Consider the following 26,687-nt stretch of genomic DNA (forward strand, 5'->3'; position numbering starts at 1 on the left):
CACACACACACACACACACACACACACGGCGTGGTTGGGGAAATTGAGGCTGGAGAAGCAGGACTGCGTCCCGGGGTGGATGGAGGCCACAGCTGTGGGTGAGCTTCAAGAGCGGGGTTTAGGGGGCCACGCCCCACACCGCGCTCCCCCTGGCTGCCTGGAGGGTGGAGGTGCAGCCCTGGGACTGCTCCGGTGCAGACTCTGTACCAAAGCTTGTCGCCTCCTCAGGCCTCAGTTTCCACCATCGCGCAGGTGGCCCAGCGCCGCCCTTTTCACCCCACTCCTGCCTCTGAGAGGGCGGAGAGACAGTGGCTCCGCGACAGCGACTCCCGCGGCGCCGGGTAATTGCTCAGCAAGTTAACCAGGGTTTTGGAAAGAGGCGTACGCCCCGCCCCCGGCTTTCTAGGACTTGTTCCCTTTTGGCCCCATCTCTGTCGCTTTCCCTTTGCTGCTGAGCCTCCCTGGACTGGAGAAAACACATTAACAATCCATCATCCCCTTGGTGGGGGACACCGAGCCCCCGTCTTCCACCGACTATTATTTTCATGGAGCTGGGCTGGGGAGAGGTTTAATTGTGATGAAAATCTCAGTTTTAATGTGTATTTTTAAAAATTTTTCCCAGGAGCTTATCAAAATCCAAGTTCCATTTCCCCAAATTCAGAGTTAGTCCTAGTGGTATGAAATGTAAAAATCTATATTTCAAATAAATACCCCCAAGTTATCTGCTGTGTACACACTTTGAGAAACAATGGTGGAGTTTTAAATGCCCCTCCAGGGAAGGCAAGGGACCTGAGAAGGAATCTGGCCCCAAGCCCAAACCCACCCACCCAAGTTCTGGGAATCTGGAAGAAGAAAAAACACCTTGGATATTGGCAAGAAGGGATAACTGGCTGAGGTCACAGGTGTGCTTGGGGAAGAGTGTTCAGGGGGAGTTTGGGGTGGGATGGGGGAGTGATTAGAAGTTTCAAGTTGCTGTGGCCAGTAACCTGGTCTAGAAGCTCTTGCAGGAAACTTTCCAAAGACTATCAGTAGGGTCCCCCATTTCTTGTTCATACTGCCCCTACTTTCGGCAGGTGGAAAAGGAACTGGGGAGTGAGGCAGGACTTCAGCTTCCAGAGACCTCTCAGCAGGCCACAGTAGCCTGGAAGTGCCTGGCACAGTTGCAAGTGCTTCACGTATATGTAATCTCTGCCTATGAAGTAGTACTACTATTATTCCCACTTTACGGATGGTGAAACTGAGTCTCAGAGGTATTAAGTAACTTGCCCAGATCACACAGCTAGTAAATGGTGGAGCTGCAGCTTGAACCCAGGTTGCATGGCTGCCCTTAACCACATGCCATACTGTCTCGTGTATACATCACATTCATTCTTCTAATCTGAACCATATGTCTAAGAGAGGAAGCTCAGGAAAGAGAAATTGAGGGGTGGGTGCAAGGATCTAAAGAAAGACATTTAAATCTGTGAAAATGAAAGTGTCCCAAACCTACCTCCCCCCATCTATGTTTCCCCTCAACACTATCCTTTCTTTGCCTTTCTTTTTTCACATCTCTTTCTCATTTCTCCTCTCCTGAGAGACTGAGAAGATGGCCTGGGGTGATTACCTGTTTCCTGGTAGCCAGGGAAGACCATTGGGGTTGTACCTTCCACTTGCCTCATTCTTATAACTGGCAGGCAAAGCCCGCTGCCTCCTGTCAAGGCAGATGATGGGGCCGGTTTCTAGGCCTCGGGATTCCTAGGTGGGGCCAGGCAGTGGAATTACTGCTCAGTAGATATTTGATTGAGGCTGAGGCCTGGAGGGGGCGGGGGACTAGGAGACTGTGTCTGAGGAAGACAGTCCAAGCCAGGTGGTAAGTCATCTTGGAGACAAGCCTGCCGTGTCCCGGTGCAGCCTCCACCCCGCCCCCCCGCACCGACTGTCATTAGATGCCTGGCAGGTGTGTTAGACAGATAAACAATAATAACAATAGTTAACATGCACCAGGCCCTGTTCTTGATACTTTATATATATATTCACTGATTTAATCATTACAACAATCCCGTGATAGTTATTATTGTTATCCCATTTTATAGATGAGGAAGCTGAGAACAAAAAGGTCAAATGACATGGCCAAGATTTCACAACTAGGAAGATGTGGAGCAGTGAGTGATTCTATCCAAGCATTTAGAGTCTGTGTGACTTACCACTCTGTAATCCTGCCTCTCAAATATACTAACAGTTCCCACCAAGAGGGAAAAGCCCACATTCAGAGTCATTTCCCCCACACCTTGGTGCACAGGCTGCAGAGGTGGGAAAGGAACAGGCAGATGATGGAAGCTGAAAAGCAGGGCCCCTTAACAGAATCTACCCAAGCAACGTTTTTGCCCCATTCCCTTCAGGTGAGTAGCAGGGGACTGAAGAGTCTACCAAGGAATAGTTGAGGAGGGTGAATGGGTTAGAAGGACTTCTCAGACCCTGGCTTTGGTTCTGGGCTGTATGTCTCTCCCCAGGCCTCTTTGCTGAGCTCTACCCTGTTGAGCCCACAGGTTCCTGAATCTCACAAGGTGGGTCTAAAACTCCCTTCCACCCAGGCCTGCCCCTCCTCCTGCCCTGCCCCTCTCAGCTCCCTGCTCCAGGAGCCCCACCACTGCCTAAGCAAGGAACCTCATTCCCTCCTTCTCTCACATCTAATCAGCCACCAAGTCACGTTGATTCAACAAATGAATGATCTCTTGCGTCCATCCCTTATGCCCCATCCCTACTGCAACTGCTCTAGCTCAGGGATGGTGTCTTCTAGCACTATGTGCAGGGCACGAGGTTTGACCTTTTCTGACACCATCTTTTAATCCTCAGAACAATCCCTATTTACATGTGAGGACACTGAGGCTCAGAGAGGTAGAGTAACTTGCCCAAGGTCACACATTGAATTAGGCAGAGCCAGACTCAGGCAGTCTGACAGCAGAGTCCACACTCTTCACCACTATTTTCTACTGCCTCCCTGATCACTCGTCTCCACCTTGCCTTCCTCAGTCCTTCCTATGTAATGCCACAGAAATCTTTAATTCATTTTACAACACTTACTGTAAGTGCTGGGAACTCTGCCGTATACTGGAGAGCTAAAACTGAGCAGATACTTAGCAGCAGGACCATGGAGTCCAGTGGGAATTTCTTGTATCTCCCTAACACAGTAATCTGGTCAAGACTTCCTACCCAGCGCAGTGTCTGGCATAAAGCAGGTGCTTAATGAATATGGGTGGAAATGAAATGAATGGGAACTGTGGGAAGTCGGCTGGGCCTGCTGACGGCCTGCAGCCAGGGCAGGGTGGAAGGGAGAGGGCTGGTTTTTCAGTTCATTTACAGGGCATTTTGTTCCATCTTCCTCCCTCCTTTCTGCTTCCTTGTCTCCTCCTCTTTTCTCCTTTCGTCCTGTGCTGCACACTTTGCTCACACACTCAGCTGTGTCATTTGAGGTTGATTGGTGGAGAATGGGAGGTTGGAGGAAGTTTTAACTAACAGGCTCCAGGGGACCGGGCCTCTTGCAGAAAGGGCCAGCTTGGCTACCAGACGGTGTGAGGGCTGTGCCTGGTACCTTGGCTGCTGTAGCCTCCTTCAGCATTCCTGGGACTCTAACTTGGCCTCACGTAGGCTCTACCTTCTGGCTCTGGAAGAGTCAAGGTCCTCTGATGCTTGCCCAGGTTCCTTCCCCCAAGGGTGGTTCCAGTCCAGTTCTCCCATCCCCTCCCTGCCCATTCCTGGGGTGGGGGCAGAGGCAGGGAGCTGGAATGCTGATGGGTACTGAGCCAAACCTCCCTAGGACTGGTAGGTCACGGCCAGTCACTCATGAGCCACTTATGACTGTGGTGGAGCGGGGAGGCAGGGGAGAGATGGGCTCCTGCCTTCTCCAGGTGGGGGAGGTGGGCAAGCTGGAGGGAGGTTCACGAGGGCTGGACATGCCTGGTGACCATCGGGAAGATGACGAAGCAAGAGCAGGGACCCCGTACTTTTCTGTGGCACATTCTTCTGGCTGGTACTTAAACTACCCATGTGTGACCGGGGCACAAAAGCAATCACTGAGCAGACCTGTGGTGGTGGTGAAGGTGGTGACCGTGGGGTAAGGAGAGGCTGGGAGAGCAGGAGAAAAGGCTGGAACAAGTCAGGAGCTATGGTAAGGGGAGGGGGACAGGCCTGCCTACCAGGCAAATTTGGGGTTATATGAACGTGCAAAAATTAGTATCTGATGTCTTGCTCCAGCTGTTGCTTTTCAATTATATGTGTATGTGTTAGTACGTATGTTTCAAATACCCAGGAGATACTGTATCCGACCTTGAGTGATCAGTGCTCTAAAATGGCAGCCCCAGTCTGGTTGTGTCCCTTTCCCTCAGCCTCAGAGCGTCTCTCCTTTTCCCTCACTCCTGTACCCTGTCCCAATTTTCAGCGTGCACTTATCTGACACGACTACCCCACATCCCAGCCTCCCCAGGGCTGAGCACCCATGCTACCTCCTCCTCCTTCTCCCTTCCCAACATTCCCAGCCTCCCCAAAACTTAGTTTCAAACACTCCCATCTTCCAAACCATCCGGAGCCTATGGCCTTTGTTCAAAACTCAAACTCATGTTTCAGAGACTTGGCAGGGCAGCAACAGGGGCCTGAGGGAGGGGTCCTGGTGAGCCCTGAGCCCTGTTCATAGATACCTGGATCTATCCAGATCGAGAGCACTGGCTGAGGAGGGGGCAAGAATGTAGATAATCAGGCCAGCAGGCCAGGGAAAGAAGCCCCTTCCCAGCATCAGAGCAGACCTCCATCCTGCCCCTAAATCCCACTCAGGAAGTGCTGGGGCCACAGAGGAAGCTGAACATCCAAAGACTTCCGGGCACCAGACCCACAGCCCATTTCCTCCCTGTAGAGAGGACACAGTGAAAGCCCAGGGAAAGCTGCAAAGATGGGGTCCAGAGCAGGAAGAGGAGAGAAATGGGAAAGAGAGGGAAGTCTGCAGTTCTGAGAGTTGCAGATCACTCCCTTTTCTCCTGGTGTCAACCTTTCCCATCCTGATGGAAAGGCTTCACCCGCTGCTCAGATGTCCCATCTCAGGCCTCTGGGAAGTTCTTCCTGCTCTTGGCTGCCCCTCCTAGCAGAAGCCTTGAATTCAGGCCTTGGAATTCCTAAACCCTGATCTAATCTTCTCTGAGGCTTCAGTCCCACCCCCCACCCCACCACCCCAGCTCCTCAGGCCATAGCTGAGGGTGCCTGCTGGGCCCCTGGGAAATATGTACTAATCCCTGTGCCGGGCTCTGTCCTTTTGGAAGAGTTAATGTCCTCCCCTCCTGCCCTCAGCCTTAGTATTCTCTTCCTCCCCACTGCGCCAGGGGCAAAGCCATGTAAAGGCGAACTGCAGGCTTTACCTCTCTCCCTCACTCTCTCCTCTCCCCTCCCCTCACCGAACAACAACCTCCCAGAGAAAGGGAAAAGAGAGTTGCAGTAGGTACCTTGAGTAGGGGTGTTCAGGTCAGGAGCCGGAAGTCATCAGAGAACATTAGGAGAGGTGAGCTGGCCTGGGCTCCTCCACGCTGCCCTCCCAAATGCTATGCAGCAGTGATAACTCACACACATTCCCCCTCTCTCTGCCTTGTTGCCTCCAGCCCCGTCTCGGATGCTCATTAAGCCCTTGAGCTCCAGACCTGTTGCTTCCGCTCAGCATCTTCTCACTCTGCCCCATCCTGCCCTCTCTGTGGACCTTCTGCTGTCAGTGGGCAGGCAGAGGAAGTGGGGCTGAGAGAGAAGCCAGGCTCCGAGCAGTTTCACTCTAGCCCTGAGAAGTGAAGATATCCCCCTTTAGGGGCAGAAGGCAGCCATAGCCCTGGGGAGCAGCACTGGGGTACCAAGGTAACCCCTGGATCTGAGCCCTCAACTCAGGACCCCATCCTATAGCCTGGGCAGCTGGGATGCTCAGGAAGGGCCAGCCAACTTCTCCCTGCAGTGATCGCTCCTCCTCTCTAGAACAGTCTTTCTGCTCTGTGGTCTGTAAGCCTGACCTCAGGAGGAAGACGAAGCTGCATGGGGGGGGGCCCAGGTGGGGTGGGGACGGGGGATCCACCTCTGTGTCAGGCACAGTCTCGGGCTGTCTTACCCAGGGTCCTCAACCTTGAACTCCACAAGGGCTAGGGGTGGGCAAGGGGACCAAGTAAGGTCTGGGGAGAATCATGTGGAACTCACCACCTACATTCACACACAGGAGATTTTAGCCCAACTTTGCAAAGCTGGATCTCATGGCACAAGGTTGGGGAAGGCTGCCCCCTAGAGCCAAGATCAAAGAATTCTTTATGGACAGCTAGTCGTTTTTTTTCTTTATTCATTGTACAAATATTTATTGAGTTCCTATCTATGCACCTGGTATTAGACTAGGTCCTGGGAACGCAGAAGTAATCAAAGCAGGAAATAGGGTGACTAGCCATCACGGTTTGCCCTAGACTGAGGGGTTTCCTGGGACGTGGGACTTTTAGTGGTAAAACCAGGACAGCCCTGGACAAACTGAGATGTTGGTCCCTAATAGATAAAGCCCCTGCCCTCCTGAAGGTTATATTCCGATGGGGTGGAAAGGGTGTGGATGGAAAGGATAAACAAATACATAAGACAATTTCACATCGTATAAGTGCTACAGGAAATAAAACAAATAAGGGCTTGTCCTTTAGATGAGGAAAACAGAATTTCCTCTCTGAGGAGGTAACATTTGAGCTGAGACTAGAGTGAAGAGGGGGTCAGTCTTCTGAGCACTCAGAGAAGAGCTTTCCAAGCACAAGGTACAAAGACCCTGAGGCAGGAACAAACGTGGCACCTTCGAGAAACAGAAAGAGGGCCAATTTGGGAAGTGAAATGAGCAGGGCTGAGACTTGTTGGAGTTGGTGAGGCCCTGATCAGTTCACCCTAAGAGCTATGAGAAGCTACTGGAGGAGTTGAAGCAGGGGAGTACCATGTTCTGCTTCTTGTTGTTGAAGATCATGACAGCTGCTGGGTGGAGAATGAATTGGAGGGGAAAGAATGAACAGAAGAGGACCAGTTAGGAGACTGTGGCAGGGGGCCAATGAAGGTGAGGATGGTGGCTGGACTAGGGGGGTGGCAGAGGGATGGAAAGAAAGGACAGGGCAGACCCAACTGTACTTGCTAATGAATTGGATGCAGGGGGTGAAGGAAAGGGAGGACTCAGTAATGATGCCTGGTTTAGGGCTGGAGCCATAGTAAACAAGGACACGCCCCTGCTGTGTGATGATTAAGGAGTAGAGAGGAGGAAGCCCTGATGAGTCCAATAAATTCAATCTACTGAAATATAGCCCGGTGGGGGTAACCTTGACGTAGCATTATGGGAGGAGATATATGTCTAGAATGTGCCTCCTTTGGGGAATTGAGGAAGAAATGTCTTAGGAAGCAAGATCTCTGTGGGTGGGAGTGAGGGTCTGTCTTACTATTGGTGGGTCCCAATTCACAAGTGACTTCAGAGGGATTGATAGTTCAGACAGGTTATCCATATAGTCCTAGGATATATTTACATGACCTGAAATGGAATGAGGGATGGTTTATTCAGGCAGTAAGGTTAGCTGTAATAAACAACCCGGACATTTCCGTGGTTTAGTACAACAAAAGTGTATTTCTCACATGTTCCAGTCCAATGAGGGCGTGGTGAAGGAGGGGATGGTTCTGCTCCATTCATTCATTCAAGGGTCCCAGGCTCTTTCCATCATTTGATGCTTCTCTCTTCAACATGTGTCCTCTAAGATCATCACAGAACGAGAAGAAGGAATAGAGGATGCGTGGGAGATTTTTATGGGTCCAGCCTGGAAATGGCACACATTGCTTTTGCTTTGATTCCATGGCTCAGAACTGCGTCTCATGACATCAACTGAACTGCAAGGAGCTGGGAAGTGTTCAAAGTTCAAATTTAGTAGGTCATGTGCCAGAAGAGCAGCTAATGGTGAGCATTAGCAGTTTCTGCTGCAGGCAGGGACTACGGCTGCTGTCTGTCTTGGGGGTGAGGGATGGGTCGTGGTGTCTGTCTTGGGTTGGGATGAAAGTGTGCTTTTTGGAAGTACCTTGGCAAGGAAGATGATATGGGAAGAAATGTATGTATGGTGCACAGCCGTGTGCTTTGTAGCTCCATAATCATTCCATTCTTTCCCATTCTCGTGGCCTTTCTCCAGGTAAGAGCTTAAGTAACCCACCCCTTATCACCTAAATAGCCTGGTATATGCTTTCTCTTCTACAGTTTTTTTTTTCCTATCAAATATAACCTGGATATCACAGTCTAAACAATTTTCCCAAGACATGGCTTATGTCGTGCAACTCCTGTTCAATAATAACAATAGCAACCATTTCAACAACAGCAACAAAAATGTGCAGAATTACCGTGTTGAATGCTTTAACTATAGAACTTCAATATACCTTAACCATTATAACAAGCCGACGAGGTAACATCGTCCTCATCACTTAGATGGAGCAACAGGGGTTCTGAGAGTTTCCTGTGCGGTAGCCACCAGCTACGTGTGATTATTTCAATTAAAACAGAAAACAATCAAAAATCCAGCCACATACCTGGTACTCAATAGACACATGTGACCGGTACCACAGGTACAGAAAATTTTCCTCATGACAGAAAGTTCTATTGAATTAGGGAACTGTCCAGGGTCACAAAGTAAGTCGTGACCCTTTCTGAATGTAAAATCCTTCAATGGCTCCGTATTGCTTTCACAATTAAGAAAAAGTTTCAGCCTGCTCTTAACTTTCTTGTACAACTGGAGCCCAAGCTGCGTAATTATTTCCTCATTACTTTCTTGCACATTCTTATGCTCCAGTGTAACAAGTTTTCCCCCTACTCTCCAATACTCCTAATATGTCCACTCATAATATTTTTGCTCTCCTCCTTTCTGTCTGCCCAGTTAATTAATTCCTACCCAACCTTTAAGGTTCAAATAGCGTAAATATCTCTTAAATCAAATTCCTCATTTTCATTCTCACTGCCTCCGCCTGAACCACCTTTCAGACACCCCCTCATCATCTCTTGCCATGGCAGCTGCTCTGCTGCCATGGCAAGAGATGTCTTGCGGACATTTATTGAGCACCTACTATGTGCTAGGCACTCTTCTGAGCACCAAGTCCTCATCACAACACTTAAAGTAGATATCACTGCTGTTCTCACTTTACAAATAGGATAACTAAGACATAGGGAGATAAAGGACCGTCCCAATGATCTCCTTGCTTTCTAGTGTTTTCATAAGCTCTCCAGCCTTACACTATTATTCTGGCCACATTTCTAATTTCTTCCCTCACCTGGCTCTGTAGGTAAGAGAACAGCCTTTTCAGCAGAGCAGGCAAGGCCCTTTATGTTCAGAACATTTCTAACCTCAAAATTCACCACTCCACCTACAGACCACAAACTGCTTACAGTTTCCTGACCTGCCATGTTATTTCTTCCCTCTGGGCTATATACATGCTGTTCCCACTGCCTGGAGTGTGATCCCAGCCAGCCAGCTCTGAGAAGCCATCCAGGGCAATACACACTGGACCATGGGCCTCGCTTCCTCCTCTGAGTGTCCAGCTCTTACTCTCTCCATCAGCGGCTCCCAGAGGAGGGAGCCACATTAAAATCACTTCTCATGGAAGGCTAGTTGGTACAGTGGTTAGAGCGTGGTGTTCATAACACCAAGGTCACTGGTTCGGTTCCCACATGGGCCAGTGAGCTGCACCCTCCACAACAAGATTGAAAACAACAACTTGACTTGGAGCTGAGCTGCGCCACTTCCCCCACAACTAGATTTTAAAACAATGACTTGACATGGAGCTGATGGGTCCTGGAAAGACACACTCTTCCCCAATATTCCCCAATTTAAAAAAAAATCACTTCTCATTAAAAAAATATAATCCCAAGATTCTAAATTAATGGGCTAGGAGTGGAGTCTGGGGTCTTTTTCTTTTTTAAGAAGCTCCTAGACTATTCTGAAGTGAGACAAATGTGGTTTACAATGGTTTCCATCACGCCTCCAGCAATTAGTTAATCATGCGCTGCCTAGAGTTCTTGTGCATGATCCATATTTAGTGCTTACCTTCATTCACTCACATTCATTTTTTCTTTTAATTTTGATAGTGAAAACATATTTTATTTGAATACAATAGCTGCCAGCAATATACTGATTCCACAGACACAAAAGAAAATATAAATATTCTATAATAAGCTTGCAGTTGTCTTTTCAAGTAATTCTAAAGAAAATACTCTAATTCTGTTCAACATTATGACTTGGGGAGTTGAAATTTTTTTCCATGATAAAAATATAATTTTGACAGCCCCAACCTTGATCATTTTTAAAGAATGGAATAAAAGAGCCCATGTAGTATATCAATAATGAATGCTTCCCTCTCTTTGAATCAAACACTATTGTAACCATTGGTTAATCAATAAACTTGATGAAGTGTGGATCAAAATGTTCATGAAAAAATACAGTTCTATTTTTTATCATTGATTACCTTGTAGATACTTTCTAAATGGATATTTTAAATGCACAGTAATAAAAGCTATCTACATGCAACTCTGAAAGAGATTCAAAATCACATTCATTTTTTTCAACAAATGTTTACTAAGGGGCTATTATGCGCCAGACAGTTGTCTAGGTATTGGTGTAAACGAAAGTAGTACAGTTCCTGCTCATGGAGTTTACATTCCAGAGGCTGTGGTAGGCAGAAAAATGGCTCCTCAAGATGTCCATGTCCTAATCACCAGCATTTGTAAATATGTTACTTTACACGGCAAAAGAGATTTTGCTGATGTGACTAAGTTAAGGATCTTGAGATTGGGAAATTATTTTGGATTACCCAGGTTCTTAGTCACCAGGGTCATTGTGAGGGGAAAAAGGGAGGCAGCCGAGTCAGGGAGAGAAGAGGTGTGACAACAGAAGCAGAGGTCAGAGTGATGTGATTGTTAGCTATGAAGATGAAGGAAGAGGATCATAAGCCAACGGATGTGGGCGGCTCTAGAAAGTGGAAAAGGCAAGGAAACTGAATTTCCCATTGAGCCTCTAGTAGGAGCTCAGCCCTGCTATCCCTTTCGTTTTAGTCCAGTGAGATCCATTTTCGGACTCCTGACCTACAAAACTATAAGATCACAAGCATGTGTTGTTTTAAGCTATTAAATTCATGGTAATTTGTTATAGCAGCAAAAGGAAATGAGTACAAGAGATGCTGGCAACATATTCTGTGCAGGTATGTGATGGGCCTCCCCAACTAGATTCTAAGAGCTTGAGGGCTCTGCTGTGTGTCTGATTTTTCCCTCCTAGCTCCCAGCAGGAAGCTGGGCCTATGTAGTGGGAGCTCAATATACTCCTGCTGTAGATTCCAGTCTCTAGAATTGTCTTATTCTGAGGGTGGAGGAGACGTTTGGTAGGGATTTGGGGTGGGGGGATGAGGCTTGTGGAAATGAAAGGAAAAGGGAGCTATCAATGAGGGTCAGGTATTTGAGGTTAGAAGGTGCTGATGGCAGGGGTTCTCAAACTTCAGTGTAAAGCATCTTCTGAGATGTGTATAGAGAACGTCTGGGAAAGGAACCGGGCTGATAGGGCACAAGGTGGAAGGAATCATCTTCACTGTGTACTTTCCTATTTCTTCATTTTTATATTTTTAACGAGAAATTATTTCAATCTAACATTTTAAACGAGAATGTGCCTCCTATTCAGAGATTAAATTTGAAAAGTAGTCACCACAGATGGCTTGTATAAACATGCATTGTCGGCCCCGCCAAGGCCCAAATATCCTGACATAGTAGGTCTGAGGATGAGCCCGGGACTTGCCTTTTTAACAGGTATCCCGCTGACGATCAGAGGTCCCGAGGACCTCACGGTGCCAAACTGCAGGCGCGCGGTCTGCGCCTCCGGGAGCCAGCGGCCTCCGGCCGGGGAGGGCGCTGTGCCGGCGGCGCGGGGGGCGGGCCGGGGCGGAGCGCCGCGCGGCCCGCAGCTCCCGGCTCGGGCTCCAGCTCCAGCTCCAGCTCCGGACCCTGCACCTGTGACTCCCCGCGGCGCTCCTCCGGCCCGGCGTGCGCGGCCCATGGCTCCGTCTCGCGTGCAGCTCGGCATCCGCGCCGCCTACTCCGGCCTCAGCTCCGTGGCCGGCTTCTCCATCTTCCTCGTCTGGACGGTGGTCTACAGCCAGCCGGGAACTGCGGCTATGGGGGGCCTCGCAGGTACCCCTCGGCTCCCGGGGCGCTGGGGCCCGGCTGCGGGCATGCGGGCGTGGGGAGGCGCTGTCAGCTGCTCCCGAGGCTCCTCGAGGGCGGCGCTTCCCCGGGGAGCGGGTGGGGTGTTTGCCCAGAACCATCCATGGGCAGCGCAGGCCCGGCGCGGCCTGGGCATTCTTCGGGTGCCAGCGCGACCTGATGCCAGCCGAGCCCTGGCGCGATCCCGGGCGCCGACGTCCGCCTGGGGCTGTTTGCTCAAGTCGGCCGCGCCGCTGCCCGGCTGAGCTCGCGGCCCCCTGCCCTCCTGCCAATAACGGCGCCCTCCCTGCGCGCCCGCTTCGCGCACCACCTTCCCACGCTAGTACACATGTAGGTGTGAAGACCCCCAACCACACACCTGTTCTGGGGCACGGGCCAGGGCAGAGAAGGCGGTAGTGGAAAGGACGGCTGGGGGGGGTTCCTGGGGAAGCCCACCTGCCTCCTTCCAGTGTGACTCCACCACCTCAGAGGCCTTCGCGGAGACCTGGAGGACCGCCTAGGGATCCGATGGGAACTGGACATTTTCTCCGCTACGTGGGTGTCTCTTTGCCACCATTGTGCTGTGGCTCCTCCACCAAAGGTCTGCTAAATCCCACTGGCCGCCTTTTCTGTGCCTCAAGGAGGGAAGGGAAGGCGAGTACTAGAGTGAGAACGTGAGTGCCCTGGTGGAGGCCCCGTACTCACCAACGCTCTGTACTAGCTGTGCACCCTTTGGGCATGCCATTAACCTCTCTGGGTTGTAGAATTGATGTGAAGACGGAACAATTATTTTTACTTGCTAACTTTTTTTTTAATGCTTTGTATGTGCCAGGCACTGTGTTAAGCAATCTGCTTCCATCATCTCATTTAATCTTTCCATTAGTTCTATGAAATAGGCATTATTATTGTGCCCAGGTTACAGGTAAGCCTTAAACCGAAGCTTAGAGTAAATAGTTTGCCCGGGGTTACACAGCTACATGAAATACTGTGTGTGGGAAAAGAATTTGGGGGGAAAAATACATCTAAGGATAATGATTTTACATATGATGATCTTACTCCATTTCTAAAATCCTCTGCCCAAAGAATCCTAAATGGACTAATGAAAAATAACTCGAGTTACTCATTGCTCCCAAGCTTACTGAGTACTGTTCCTGGATAGAGAAGCAATGAGAGGTCAGGGTACTGCCTTATAAGAGGGGCATACGTAGGCACAGCCTAAGCAATGCCAAGCAGAGCACTGGGGGTCACCAAGGAAGGGCAGTGGGCACCCTAGCTGGGCTGCTCTCACGTATGTCTCCCTGGATACCCCACCACCTGTGGCTTCCTGTCCTTCCAGAGGGCAGCCAGGCCACCTCTGCTCAGTTATCTACCATTTCTCCTGGTTCTCTTCTCCTTGCAGTTTTTTCCTGTTTCTTGTCAGCCCTGCTGCTTTCCCCTCGGGAAGGTGGTATCTTCAGGCCAGGCCCTCTGGTTGTACTGATAAGACCTGAGATGAGGGGCTGGTACGGGGTGAGGAGGGAGGGCCAGCCCTGGGATCAGAGCTGATGTATTAGAGTCTGGCCTGGTGGAGTGAACCCTAGTTAGCTGTATGTGACCTTAGGCCCCTCAGTGTCTCCTGGGCCTCAGTTCCCTCATCTGTAAGGAGTGGGAGGAGATGCCACTGAGGGAGATGATCTCTGAGACCCCTCTTCAGGTCTGAAATATTGTAGTTTTGTGTCCTCTCTCGTTCATCTCACAGCTGCCTGTTGGAGAGACGTGGAATAGGCCCTCTGGCTTATACTCCAGGGAGTCCTGGGGTTTCCCTCTGACCCTACTCTGCCCTCTCTCCCTCCCCGCAAGCTTCCCTCTGAGGCAGGCCAGCTGTGGAGTGGCCTGCAGGGAGAGGCACTAGGACAGTCTGGCCGTTGACAACCAGGAGGGGGCCATGGACAAGCCAAAGCTGCCTGGTGATGGTGGTGGTGATGGTGGTGCTGGTGGTACGCAGGGGAGGGCTTGCCAGGCCATGGCTACATACGGGCCCTCTCCACCCTCAGTGGGTTCTGGGAGAGTCCGTAGCCAGCCAGCCTTCTTCCTCTTTTGGGGGTGAAGCATCAGCGAATTTACTGACTCGTGAGCACCCCACTTCTGACTTGGCATTTTTTTAGCCTAAAAACTGCCAAGTCATCCAAGGGTAGCCCCAGCGTGCTTCTTCTGCCTGTGTACCAGGCAGGGGCCAGTGGGGGTTCTGGTTTCTGGGGCAGGGTCAGCTTGGAGCCCCTGGGTCCAGCGGGAAAAGCATTCATGGTTGAAGACCCACTCTCTCCCCTCCTGGTGTTATCTGGGAAGAAGAGGCTTGGAGCAAAGGCAATTGCAGAAGAAATAGTGTTGCCGTGGGACCCCTGGGGAAACACAGACTGCTGCTCTACATCTAACAGACAAGGAAAGAGAAAAAGAATAGGAAAGTTGCCCCAGGAATCTAAACAGCTGTGTTCTTCCCATGGGAGCTGTGAGCCAGAGGAGCCCTGGGACCCTGGGCCCTGCTTTCCCCCAGGGCAGGGGTACAAGGACATAGCAGGGCCCAGGCCCTGTGTTCCACTTGTCTTCACTTCCCTTTGCGCTCCGCTGGCTTCCTCTTGTCTCCTCACCTTCAACCCAGCCACTTGGGGATACTTTCATGGCTAGCCGTGTGCCTTCCTTGCCCTTGGCCTGTCACCTGTGAGCCCCCAGTGGAGCAGGAGCCCTGCTCCTAGAGGGTGAGGTGAGGAGTGGTGTCTGCCATGGACATGCAGCTGGGTGGGCCTGAAGACCTGTCCATTCTGTCCTCAGTTCTGCAGATCAAGCTTCTCGGAGCCCAGTGTCCTAAGGAAGGGGGCATGGCTGAGGGATAATTGCCTCCTGCCTGAGGTGTGGGATGGGGATGAGTGGGGGCTCCTGCTCCTTCACTGACCACCTTGAGTGGAGTTGGTGAGGTAGATTCTTCTTCCATGGAAAGTGGTAGGAACCAGGGTGGGTGAGAATGGGCCTGTTTCCAGACTGGGCTTGTGTTTATCTAGAGGTGAGGTCTGTGTGCAAGGGGCAATGAGAGGTGGAGATGGTTGTGCCTGCTTGTTAACAAAGAACTGGGATCTGGAATACCCAAGATGGCCATCTTCCTTTTCCTCCTGCTCGGGTCTTTTTGGTACATGGGTATATCTGGAGGTGGGTGTTTTTGGGGGCACTGCTGGAGCATGGCCAATGGACTAAGAGATGGCATTTCCACAGGCCCTTATTTCACCATTTCCTAACCCAGAAACTGCTGAGTCACAGAGGAATTGCTCGACCTCCTTATTTTTCTCCTGAGCTGGCTTCCAGAATCTTTGAGTGGTAAAGGATCTAGAGCTCATCTACTCCAGCCCCTTCATGGAGTAGATGAGCTCTAGATCCAATACGTCCTTCAAGGCATATTAAGGAGACAGAGGGCAAGTAGGGCTATCCCAGAAGGTGCCCATGTGACTGTTTCTCAAATGTGTTTAGAGACAATTAATTAGCCCCCTTCCTAGGGCCTTTTAAGAAATAAAACATCTCCCCAAATGAACACTTAGGATGCACATGAGAAGATTGGAAAGGACTCTGGGAAGGGCGCTGGTACACAATCCAAAACATGTACAATGTAAGTTGAAGCTGTGGGATTGCTATTTGGTCCACCTCTGGCCTTCTCCCATTTCCTGCCTAGGCTGGGATGGAGAAATGCTTATACTGGCTCACCCTGATCTCAGGGGTGGAGGGACCTTTCCAGGTCTCCGACCCCTGAGGAAGATTGGGGAGGGCAGGGGCAGAGCAGGGAGAGTGTGGGTGAACTGAGGGGAGGAGAAGCTGCAGGGGTAGGTGGGGCTGAGCCCTCACTAGAGTAGAAGCCTAGAGTTGCCAAGTTTCCAGAATGGCGGGATGTTGGGGCTCACCCATTTTTAGATGTAAAACAACCAAGGCTCTGAGAGGTCACGAGTAGTGCAGCAGTGCCAGGCTCGGGGCTTCCTGGCTTGCAGTCTCATGGTTTCTGTCCCTTGCCAGGCCGCCTGAATTGTGACAGCTTCTGAGCTGGTAACCGGAGCATAGCTCTGTGATGTTGCTCCCCTCTGACTTTTGTTTTCCCTAACTTTAAAAAAAAAAAATGATGAAACATTTTGGGCATGTGAAAAACGATGGTTGATTTAACAAACTCCCTTACATTTACCATACTAAGAAATAAAATATCATAGATTCAGTCAAAGCACTCTGCCACCCCCACATCCCTGTCAACTTCCCTTTCTGTGCTTTCTTGCCACAGATAACCACTTTCCCCAGCCAGGTGTCCCTCCTTCCTGTGCACGTGAGCACAGGTCTCCTGGATCCCCAGCCTGTGTAGCCCACACGGCCAAGCCTGCAGCTGGCTCTGCCTCTTGCCTCAATCCTCACTTGCGGGAACCCTGTGGCCCCACTCCAGACCCTTGCCAATGGAATTGATATTTGTTCTACTCTTTGGGCTGCGAGGCAGGCACAGCCTGGCACAAAGGGTACTTATTGTATTTGCTGAGTGGCAGCTGGCATTGTAGGGGAAGTGCCCAGCCAGGCCCAGAAGGCGGGCTCAGGAAAGGTTGCAAATTGGAGGGAGTGACATGGAGTCTGGCCACGAACAAGAAGAAAGTCTAGAAGCCCCTGCAGGCCGGGTGGAGGAGCGTCAGGGTGAGAGGCCTGTTTCCCACCTGGGTGGCCCTCGGAGGAGGTAGTGGGAAGTCTCTGGAAAGCAGGCTGGACTGCAGCAGTTCTCAAACTTTTGTTTCAGAATCCTTTACACTCTCAAAAAGTCATGCAACCCCAAGGAAATCTTGTTTATGTGGGTTATATCTGACAATAGGTACCATATTAGAAGTTAAAACTGGGCGTATTTAAAACTAATATTTTAAATAAGATTATGTTAACATAAGTAACAATATTTGTGTGTGTGAGAGTCATGTTTTTCAAAACAAAAAAATTAGGGAGAAGAATGACGGGGCTTTATATTTTTGCCAGTCTCTTTAATGAAGGTGTTACTAATAGAAGGCAGCAAGATTCTCTTACCTGCTTTTGCATTCAGGTCCTGGTGATATCAGGCCCTGCAGCCTGCAGAAAACTCCACTCATGAGGGAATGAGAGTACACAGGCCAACATTATCTTAATATTATTATGCACGTAGGTCTGGCCAGTCGGCCCTCACAGGCCCTGGGGAGCCCTGGGTGCAGTGGCTGGAGGCTGGGTGAGGAGGAGAGGGGCCCTGCAGCGTCAGTCCAGCTGACCCGTCTGTCCCGCAGGTGTGCTGGCTCTGTGGGTGCTGGTGACACACGTGATGTATATGCAAGATTACTGGAGGACCTGGCTCAAGGGGCTGCGTGGCTTCTTCTTCGTGGGCGTTCTCTTCTCCGCTGTCTCCATCGCCACCTTCTGCACCTTCCTCGTGCTAGCCATCACCAGACACCAGAGTGAGGGCCGCTGTGGGAGGGCAGGGCGGGCGCTGGGAGGGGAGGACGCGTGCTGGGCTCAGGAGTAGACCTGTGATCTCGGACCTGGTTCCCGTTTACGTCCAAGGGACTGGGCAGTTTACTTCCCGTGCCTGGGTTTTCTCACTGTCAAAGGTGGGAGGATGAGTGCCCACCCGTGGGGTTGGAAGGTTCAGTGAAAGGCAAGGGGGGTGTGGAGCACAGTGCACACCGCCAGTCCGCACCAGGGTGGGTGGTTAATCGCCATGCCGGGTAGTGGGATCGGCGCGCCCCCTGGTGGCTGCAACCAGCAGGAGCCAAAGGCCCTTGTCCCTGCCCCTGGGGAGTCTGATGCTACAGCCCCTTGCACGTGGCGTAGGGTAAAAGTCACAAAAGCGGAGTAGATAGTACAGACCCGTGATTGGCCAGCCCTGACCTTCCCTCATCCCCACTGCCTCCTGCCTGCAAAGGCTGAAGTACCACACTCAATCTGTAGGATTGGCTCCGCCTCTGTCGGAGGTTGTGGGGCGGGGTGGCCCCAGGCCTGTGGCATATGGGCTGGGGAGGAGGGCAAAGCCTTCTAGAGTCACAATCGGGCTCCTCTCCCCTGCAGGCCTGACAGACCCCAACAGCTACTACCTGTCCTGCGTCTGGAGCTTCATTGCCTTCAAATGGGCCTTCCTGCTGAGCCTCTATGCCCACCGCTACCGCGCTGACTTCGCCGACATCAGCATCCTCAGCGATTTCTGACCCAGGGAGTGAGGTCTCTGCACCTGGGGTCCTCAGGACCTGGACTCAGCTTCTGAGACATCAGGTGGGGCTGCCCCACCCAGGGACCCCAGAACTGTGGCAGAAAATACACAGCAGGAGGACCTTGTCTCCTGGGAAGCTGCCCCTGCCCTTTGGGGAGACCTAGGTGCTGTGGAAAGGGGTCCGGGGTCCTGCCTTGTTGCTCCTCATTGGTCTGGCTGGAGAGCAGCTTTTCTAATGGATCTATTTTCTTAGCACTCGGTGAGGAATCTTTGTAAGCAGGGCCAGGGTAATAGTCAAGGGGCAGTGAGGCCTTGACCTATGCCTGGGGGCAGGGGGCAGGTGGTTTGGTCCCTGCCACCCCAAGAACGCTCCCTCAGGCCCAGATGGGAATCTAGCGAGGTCAGGTCAAGTAAGGGGTCTCTAGTAGAGACCTCTCAACCCCAACCCCAGCACCCCATCCTCTTGTTCCTCCAAAGGGATTGGGGACTTGAGCAGAGTTCGGTGTCCCTTTTCCACCCACAGCTGGTCTCCCATGAGTGTGCAAGAGCCAGTTATCTTCTTCACCATTTGAAATCCTCCCTCTTACTTGTACCACATCCCCCAGAGTAGGACTCAACAAGTGAGGCCAGACTAAGGGTCTTATGGGAAGGTTCTCCTGCCCCCAGAAGGGCTTTGGGGAGGGGACGGCATGGTGTAGGCTGGAAGGACCCCTCAGTCCTTGTCCACACACCTCCAGCCCTGCATTTCCACTCCACCTCCTCACACCTGCCCATCGCACCCAGATCAGCCAGAACACCCCCTGGCCATGAGATGCCCCACCCCCACCACTCCTGTCCCTTCTCACTGCCCTTCACCTAAAGCTTGTCTTTTTTAATCTCCCTCCTGAAAGACGAAATCTGCTCTCCACACATACACTGGCCCAAGGGCTCACCTGACTCGGGAGGGAAGGGGCTACTGGTACATGTATCTTTTTGTTAGGTTGCCATTTTGCACAGTCTACCCTTTTCCCACCTGTGTCCAGCCCCTCAGCTCTTCGCCTTATCTGTGTCACTGTCACTTTAGCAGAAATACAGCGGCCATTTGTATCAGACAGCCTCTGGTTGTTTCTTGGGAAGTGATGGTGGGAGCAGTGGGTGAGAAGGCGGGTGGTACTGGGTCTCCAGTTTTCTCATTAAGCCATTTCTTTAGCTCGCACTGTGCCCTGGCGGGCAGGGGAGGAGGTTGGAATCTCGGGCTGGAGGGCCTCTCCCTCCTGTCCCCTTGGCATGGGGGAACCCACTAGCTTGGCTCTCCTCCTCTGGCTTTCAGCACACTTGTGGCCAGGGTGAGGGTGCCCATGGACACAGCCTTAGCCGCCCCAATGGGATTTAGTATCTGTCGCCCAAAAGGCCAGGACAGATGGGAAGGGGACAGACCCGCTTCCCTTCATTCGCTCAGGCTGTGAAGGCTTGGGCCAGGTCTGAGGTAACGAGCCTGTTACTCCTGCTGGCTTGAGAAGCCTGGCCCACTCAGAACCATAAAAACAGGCGTTGGCAGCCCTGGCACTGTCCTCCTGCTTGTACTGGGTGAGCTTGTCTGGGCCTGTTACCTCACCCATTCTGTTCTCTCTCCTACGCTCAGTATATGCTTAAGAAGTTATGGTGCGTTAGAGCAAGAACCATAAATAGTGTCTATTTCTGGAGCCTTTCACTGATAAACAGAGGCTCCGGGAGGCGATGTGATTTACCTGAGCTCCCAGCTGGGACTGAAACTCAGGTAGGTCTTTACGACTCTTTGGGGATGCCTTAGGGAGCCAGGTCTGAGTGTCTATATATCCCTCCCCCCTCCCGCCTGCCACAATGGGCCCTCTGTCTATGGACTAAGCCCAAAGCTGCGGCCGAGGTGGGGTAGGTGGGGGCAGCTAGGGAGTGTTCAGCATGGATTCTTCCTACAGAGCAGCTGCCCAAGAAGGGCAAGGAGCTTAGCCCCACCCAGTCCCTTCTCCGTATCTAATCAGACGCATACCGTGTTGTGCAGCTGTGTGTCCACAGCACACCCCTCAGCTCCAGGCCCTTTCACATGTACCTTTTAAAGCAAATAAAACATTTATTGTTCGGATTTTTTTCCATTTTTTTCTTTTTTACAAAAACATGCATACATACACAGGGTATGGTGGTTTTAGGGAAGACACACATGCACGTGTGTATGCACGTGCTCTCTCTCTCCCTCTCTCTTTCTCTCTCTCTCTCTCACACACACACACACACACACACACACACACACTCAAATATTTTCCTTCTTGGCCCCAGGCCTGGACCCCAGAAATCTTGACTTAGCCAGAGCAGCCCCCCATGTCTTGCACCCACACTCCCACCCCCTTTCCCGTCAGTCAAGCTAGTCCTATGTGGGGCAGGAATCAGAGCTGGGGTGGGAAAGATCCCAGAAAGAGAAGGCTCCTGGAGGGGGGCAGTGACTGAGGGATCCCTGGGGGGTCACACTGTGCTTCTGAGGGGAGAGGATGGTTTGGCACCATGGGGTCAGGAAGCACAGAGCTCCAAGAGCACCTATCTGCTCCTCCAGGGCACTGAGATGGGCAATGTAGGGTGGCCTCTGGCAGGAGCAGGGACCAGACGGGAGGCCTGCTGATGACTGCTCTTGAGAAAGCTGTGTTTCACTGCCCAGTGGGCGGAGGGGGTAGCTTCCGGAGTCATCTGAGGAAGCAGGCAAGAGGAGGGACCCCCTGCACTCAGGGTTATAGGACGCCTTGGCTCCTCTTATCCATCCCCGTTACCCCCACTCCAGCCCTCAGAGCATAGGAAGGGCCACCCTGGCTGAAGCCAAGTTCACATTTCTGTGTGGAGCCTGGGGCTGAGTGCAAAGTCCAGGGTCTACAGAGCCAAGAATAGTGGTTATGGGTGGGCCCAATCGGCCAGTACTCCTCTATGCAGTCCTGAGGAATGGGGGCCCCCAGGGGCCTGGACCCCCCAGGGGCAGACTAAGGAGAGCCCTACTGGGGTCTGGCCGGCTGCCCAGCCGGTCCCCTTAGGGTCCTCTTTGGTCCCTAGCCTCGACCCAGGGGCCTTCTCAGGCTCCTTGGGTTGACTGTCAAGGGGCTGTTCTCTGGCCCCAAGTACCTGCCCAGAGGATCTCTGAAGACCCTGGGAACAGGTACTGTTGCCAGAGGTGAGAAGAGAACCAGGTCCAAAGGGCAGCGTGGGCAGGCAGACCCCTTCCAGAGCCTTAGAGATTCATAGGTTCTTCCTCTTCCACCAGCTTCTCAGAGGGCCTGGGGGAGGACAAGTGTGGCGTTGCTGGGGGGGCCAGGGGCTGCAGGAAGGGCCTCAGCCCAGCTTCCCTGGCACAGCTGGGATGGCTGTGCGAGGATCTGGGATCCTCAAGTTGGGAGGGACCCAGGGGCGGACAGGCTGCCGGTCAGGGGCCTGGCATTACCTCTCCTCAGCCAGGATGCCCACGGAGAGGGATGCCAGTGCAGTCACTGCCTCCACTTCTTCTGTGTCGGCCCCTGGCACCCTGGGTACCCAGGACACTGGAGAGGAGGCCAGGCGCTGCATGCAGCCCCAGTATTTACCTGAGACAAGAAGCCGAGTCAGAAAGCGTTGAGGAAAACAAGCCCCTCCCCTGCCATGCCACACATCCTAGACTGATATTGAGATGGCACATCTTAGACCAAAGGTCCCAGAGTATCACGTGTGTCCTTGCCTGTGTGGGGTCGGCTCTCTCACCTGCTTCTACCTTCAACACAATGCCTTCCCCTTCTTGGCCCCTGCAACCATGACAGGGTTTGCAGAGCAGATTCAGCACAGCTATGAGGTGGCCTAGTAGATGCCCAAGCCATTCCTCCCACCGCCTTGGCTGAAAGGCCACCTCTGACCCATTCCCATAGGTGTGGGGTTCCTAAGAGCACCGGTGGGGCCCATTTTTCCACAGATGGGCGTGCATCAGAGTGACTGCACAGATCCCGAGCCCTGGCCACCTGGAGCACAGGGTGCCACTCACATCAGCCCCCAGCAATGCTCAGCCTAGCACACAGGACAGAAGCAGGCGGGAGGCGGAAGGACACAGCACCAGGAGAGCCGACCATCACCATGGTCGCTCTGTGTGGCTATCGGCAAGCCAGTCACCCGCTCTGGGCGCCCACTAACCCCCCTAGACCATGGACACGACCCCCCTGTGTACTGCTATGAGAAGTCCAGGGAACACACCCGGCGTGCAGGCTCCGTACAAAGTACCAGCAGCGTCTTCACATGACATACGCTTCCTCACTGAGCCCCAGAAGTGAGGAAATCTCTCTCATTCATTTCTGTATCCCTAGCATGGATCATGGGTCTTTACGTAAAATGCTCCATAGATGCTGAGTTGATGGTGAACATTTTAAGTGCTTTCCAAATGTGGATTATTCTAAGACACAGCCCCCAAAGCAAGCGGAGCTCGAGACCCCCTGCAGCCAGGACTGAGGGTCCAGGTGGGAAGCAGCACTTTGGGCAAACGTGGCCTAAGTCTTGTTGGCCTGGCCTGGCCTAGGGCTGTTGCTGGAGATGGGAGGCCCGTCCTGCCTTGAGGAGGCCACTGTCTCGTAGTCCCTCTGGGTCCATTTGGAGAGCTCCGAGGGTATCCACCCTGGGAGGGCTCTGCCAGCATTCTGGCTAGGGTAACTGATAGGAAGCCTAGTCCTGCCCGGCCCCAGGGTCCCTGTCCTGGCTGGTGGCAGAAGTCCTGGGGACCTGGTCACTGGGAACAGCAGACCCCTCAGGTTCTCCCAAGTCTGGGGCCAGCGGGTGTCCTCTCTCCACACTCACTGTGCACCCGGATCACTGCTTCCAGAGAGCGGATGGCGTTGAGGTTGGGTTTCTGCTTCCAGCCTTCTTCTGAAAGGGGGTCGACCTACAGACGAAAAGAGTACATCAGCCACCAGTTTCTGATACCCCCAGCCCAACTCTCTCCCACCCCATGGACCCTGGCTTTCTGGGCACAAACAGGCATGTGCTCCTGGCTCTAGACCTGATCTGGGGAAGAGGCATCCACTCCATCCTCCTCATGCCAGGCCTGGCCACCCCCCCTTATCTGTGAGGCGCCCCATCTGCCTGCTGTTTGGGGCAGTCCTGGGAGAGCTGGACTCCTTGCCCCAGAGAGGCACGGATGGGAGGCGGGCAGCTTACCTTGTTGCCCAGAAGAGCAGCCACACAGGACTCAGAGGCGTCACAGATGGCTGTGAGGTCATGGCCACCCTCCAAGGCCAGCACCACTGCACCTCCCGCCAAGCTCATCAGCTGCTGCGTCATGTACCCAAAACCTAGATGGTTGGGAGGGGAAGAATGGGTGGGGGTGGGGGTGGGCGAGCAGTGGACCCTCTCTACCTATTATTTCCCTGCTTGCTTCTCCCCTTATAAATAATGACGCAGAGGCATAACTCTACTTTCCCAAGTGCCCTCATATGGATTCCCATGTAAAACCTATTATTATGCCTCCCCCAAGGCTCAGAGAGGTTAAGGGACTTGTACAAGGGCCCACAGCTAGGAAGTGGCAAGGCTAGGACTTGAACCAGCAGCACTGACTCCAGCCAGTGTCTTTTTCACTGTGCCACACCATCTTCTCTTTGTGTCCTCCAGGCCTTGTGGCCTTCTGTTCTGAGAACACTATTCCTCCCCATCTTCCCTCAGGAGAAGCTGCCAGCGCAGCCTGGGAATGACACAACTGGGGTGAGGGCAGTCCTGTGGCTGAGCTTCCTGTATATCGGACATGAGTCCCCAGGGTGTGACTTAGTGAATGGACTTGGTCATGGGATGGGTTCCTGGGCTGTGCCAGGCTGGGAAAGCCCAGGGAATTCTGAGGCCAGATACCACAGTCCTCACACTCATGGTCCCGGGCTGGCCATTGCCACCTTGCCCTTGACCTGGGCAGTCGTCCCGTCCCAGCCTCGCCCTCATGCCCTGTGCCCCTCCCCCCGGCGCTGGGCCCTCCTTACATCTGGCAGAAACATGGTAGCCACCCAGTGGGGCTGGGTGACCTTCGGCAGCATCAAACCCAGCTGACACCAGGACCAGATCCGGAGAGAACTCTCGGGCGATGGGCATCACGACTATCCTGTGAGGGGGTGAGAAGAGGGGCTCACCACGCTGTGCAGTGCTGTGGGGACAGAGGCCGAGGGCCCCTGCCTGGTGCCAGCCCTCTCCCACCAACTTTATTGTGGGGCCCCCTGCTCTTAGGACTCTGAGACACCCACACTCCCAGCGGGATCAGAATCCCTCTGACTTCTATGACCTTGGCTGGCCACCCATGTCCCTGGCACAGCCTAAGGACTCAGCCACCCAGTGCTCTTAACTGTCATAAAGCAGGAAGGAGCCAAGGATGGGCACCAGCGGGAATGAAAGAAGAATGAGTGTGTGTACGTGTCTGGAGAGTACAGTGGGCAGGGCCACAGGGAAGGGGCAGATCACTGAGCCTCAGGCACCGGAAATGCCCTGTATTTAGTTGCTACCCTCTTTAGACTGAGTTGACACACCTTGCCACTCGCCACCTAAGCGTTGATCAGGATGACTAGACTCTGAAGTCCTGGACCACCCAGATCCATTCTCTCCCCTTCGGCCCCTACCGCCCCTACGGCTGCCTCCCTCCATCCCTGACCCACCTCTGGGGTCCATTTTGGTGTCTTTCCAGGCCCCGGGCTCTGGGCACAGACACCAGGAACGCCCGTCCAGGGCTCCTACAGGAAGCTCTCATGGAGACTATCTCCAGAAACGTATTTGGAGACCTACTTCCAGGGTTCCTTTTCTCAAATGGAGTACAGGGACCACAGAGTAAAATATATAAGGGCTCCAGAGTAAAATATATAAGAGAGCCTAAAGCTGCTATTCTAGAGTGGCTTTTCTTAAGCAACTCCCCCAATATGGACACCATCTGCTTTCCTTCTTCCTCCACAACTTAAGTTTCTCATCTCCTGCAAAAAGCCCACCTCTTCCAGGCAGGTTTCTTTGACTGAAGGTGGCAACTCTGCTCACTCTACCCTGTCCGTCTCTCAAAATTCATTTCAACATCGGCTCATGATAATGTGTGACTTTATAAAGCATTCTTTGACTTTTTCATTCTGTTTCCTATCTTCCTATCGGGAGTGGAGGCTACTAGAGGCCAGCGTAACAGTGCCTTTCCTTTTGCTTGTCTTGGTTCCGGGGCTGGTATATAATGTCTAGTAATGGGATGAGGACAGACTGACAAGTCAACTGATCACCTCCAACCTGGTGCTGTTGGAGAGGGTGGGCTGCCGGGCACCCAGAGCTCTCACCTGAAGGCAGCCAGGTACTCAGGATCCCCCATTGGGGGATCTAGACCTCCAGCCCAGGCCACGTTGACGTTGAAGCCCTCACCGCTGCCAGCTCCCACCTGGAAAACAGGACGCAAGAGAGACATGAGGAGAGCAGCGTCCCAGGAGGGGAATCCCCGGATGTTCGTGCGGCAAGATCAGCTTGTCCACCTTCTTCACTTCCAGATGGAGAAACAGGACCAGGGCGGCTAAACAGTCTGCCCAGGATCACACAGCTGGTTGTGCCAGAGGCAGAGCCCTGAGGGAGAGTCAGTGGGGCTCTAAGGGGTAGACCAGATATGCCGTTCGTTACCTCATCCACAGCTCCACTGCCCGGGAAGAAGTTGCCGTCGTCATGGCGATGCAGGGAGATGTAGAGCACACTAGGGTCCTGGTAGAAGGTTTGCTGGGTGCCGTTGCCATGGTGAACGTCCTGTGCCGGGAGATGGACAGTGGATTAGGGAAAGTCTGAAAGCAGGGAGATGGGAACTGGAACAGGTTAGAAGGGTTTTGAGGAACAAAACCCTAGCCTGGGGGTGAGGAAACCGGGCTTCCTAGAGCTAAACTGTTGAGTGGCTCCCAGTATCCACGGGCCCCCGAGGAACCTCAGTCTCTCCATGTATGCTACATGGAGGGGGCTCTGAGACCCGCAGGGGAGGAGGCATGCCACGGGCATACCCACTAGTGAGAGTGTGTGAGGGTGGATCAGTGGCAGAAGGAAGAGTCCAGGATTGCACGTCAGGAACCCTCGCTACCGTATCTTGCCCAAGGTCACGGACTGATGCAGGTGACAGAGACCAAGTTCAGTTACAGGAAGCCCAGCACCGTCCATCCCAGGAAGAGCTATGGCCCTGCACTTGGTAACTCACAGGACCGTGCATGTGCAGGTGTGGAAAGCACCTCCCCCGTCCACGGCTTCTGCATCGGAATGTCTCCTTCACAGAGGTCAGTGCAGAGTGGGGCAGCTTAGTAGTGAAGATATGTGTACGCT

At 52.7% G+C, this 26,687-nt stretch overlaps 2 protein-coding genes across 9 annotated transcripts in view; one reads left to right on the top strand and one right to left on the bottom strand.

Moving 5' to 3' along the window:
- The first annotated feature begins 11,933 nt into the window (after positions 1-11,933).
- Positions 11,934-19,490, top strand: SLC48A1 (solute carrier family 48 member 1). The gene is made up of 3 exons (XM_081060370.1): positions 11,934-12,190; positions 17,485-17,652; positions 18,263-19,490. Exons 1-3 carry the CDS (start codon positions 12,055-12,057, stop codon positions 18,397-18,399), a joined length of 441 nt encoding a protein of 146 aa, XP_080916496.1. The 5' UTR covers positions 11,934-12,054; the 3' UTR covers positions 18,400-19,490.
- A 974-nt stretch (positions 19,491-20,464) lies between these two features.
- Positions 20,465-26,687, bottom strand: part of HDAC7 (histone deacetylase 7) — a 36,106-nt gene continuing 29,883 nt past the window's right edge. For all 8 annotated transcript variants that reach the window (XM_081060367.1, XM_081060368.1, XM_081060366.1 and 5 more), the window contains 7 exons: positions 26,010-26,129; positions 25,679-25,776; positions 24,365-24,483; positions 23,559-23,692; positions 23,199-23,283; positions 21,832-21,970; positions 20,465-21,667 (listed from right to left, as the gene is read on the bottom strand). In XM_081060367.1, the coding sequence (XP_080916493.1) occupies positions 21,622-21,667; positions 21,832-21,970; positions 23,199-23,283; positions 23,559-23,692; positions 24,365-24,483; positions 25,679-25,776; positions 26,010-26,129 (741 nt within the window). In that variant the 3' untranslated portion in view covers positions 20,465-21,621. The remainder of the gene's footprint in view (positions 21,668-21,831; positions 21,971-23,198; positions 23,284-23,558; positions 23,693-24,364; positions 24,484-25,678; positions 25,777-26,009; positions 26,130-26,687) is intronic.

The sequence above is a fragment of the Rhinolophus hipposideros genome (assembly GCF_964194185.1).
Source record: "Rhinolophus hipposideros genome assembly, chromosome: 9".
NCBI lineage: Eukaryota > Metazoa > Chordata > Mammalia > Chiroptera > Rhinolophidae > Rhinolophus > Rhinolophus hipposideros.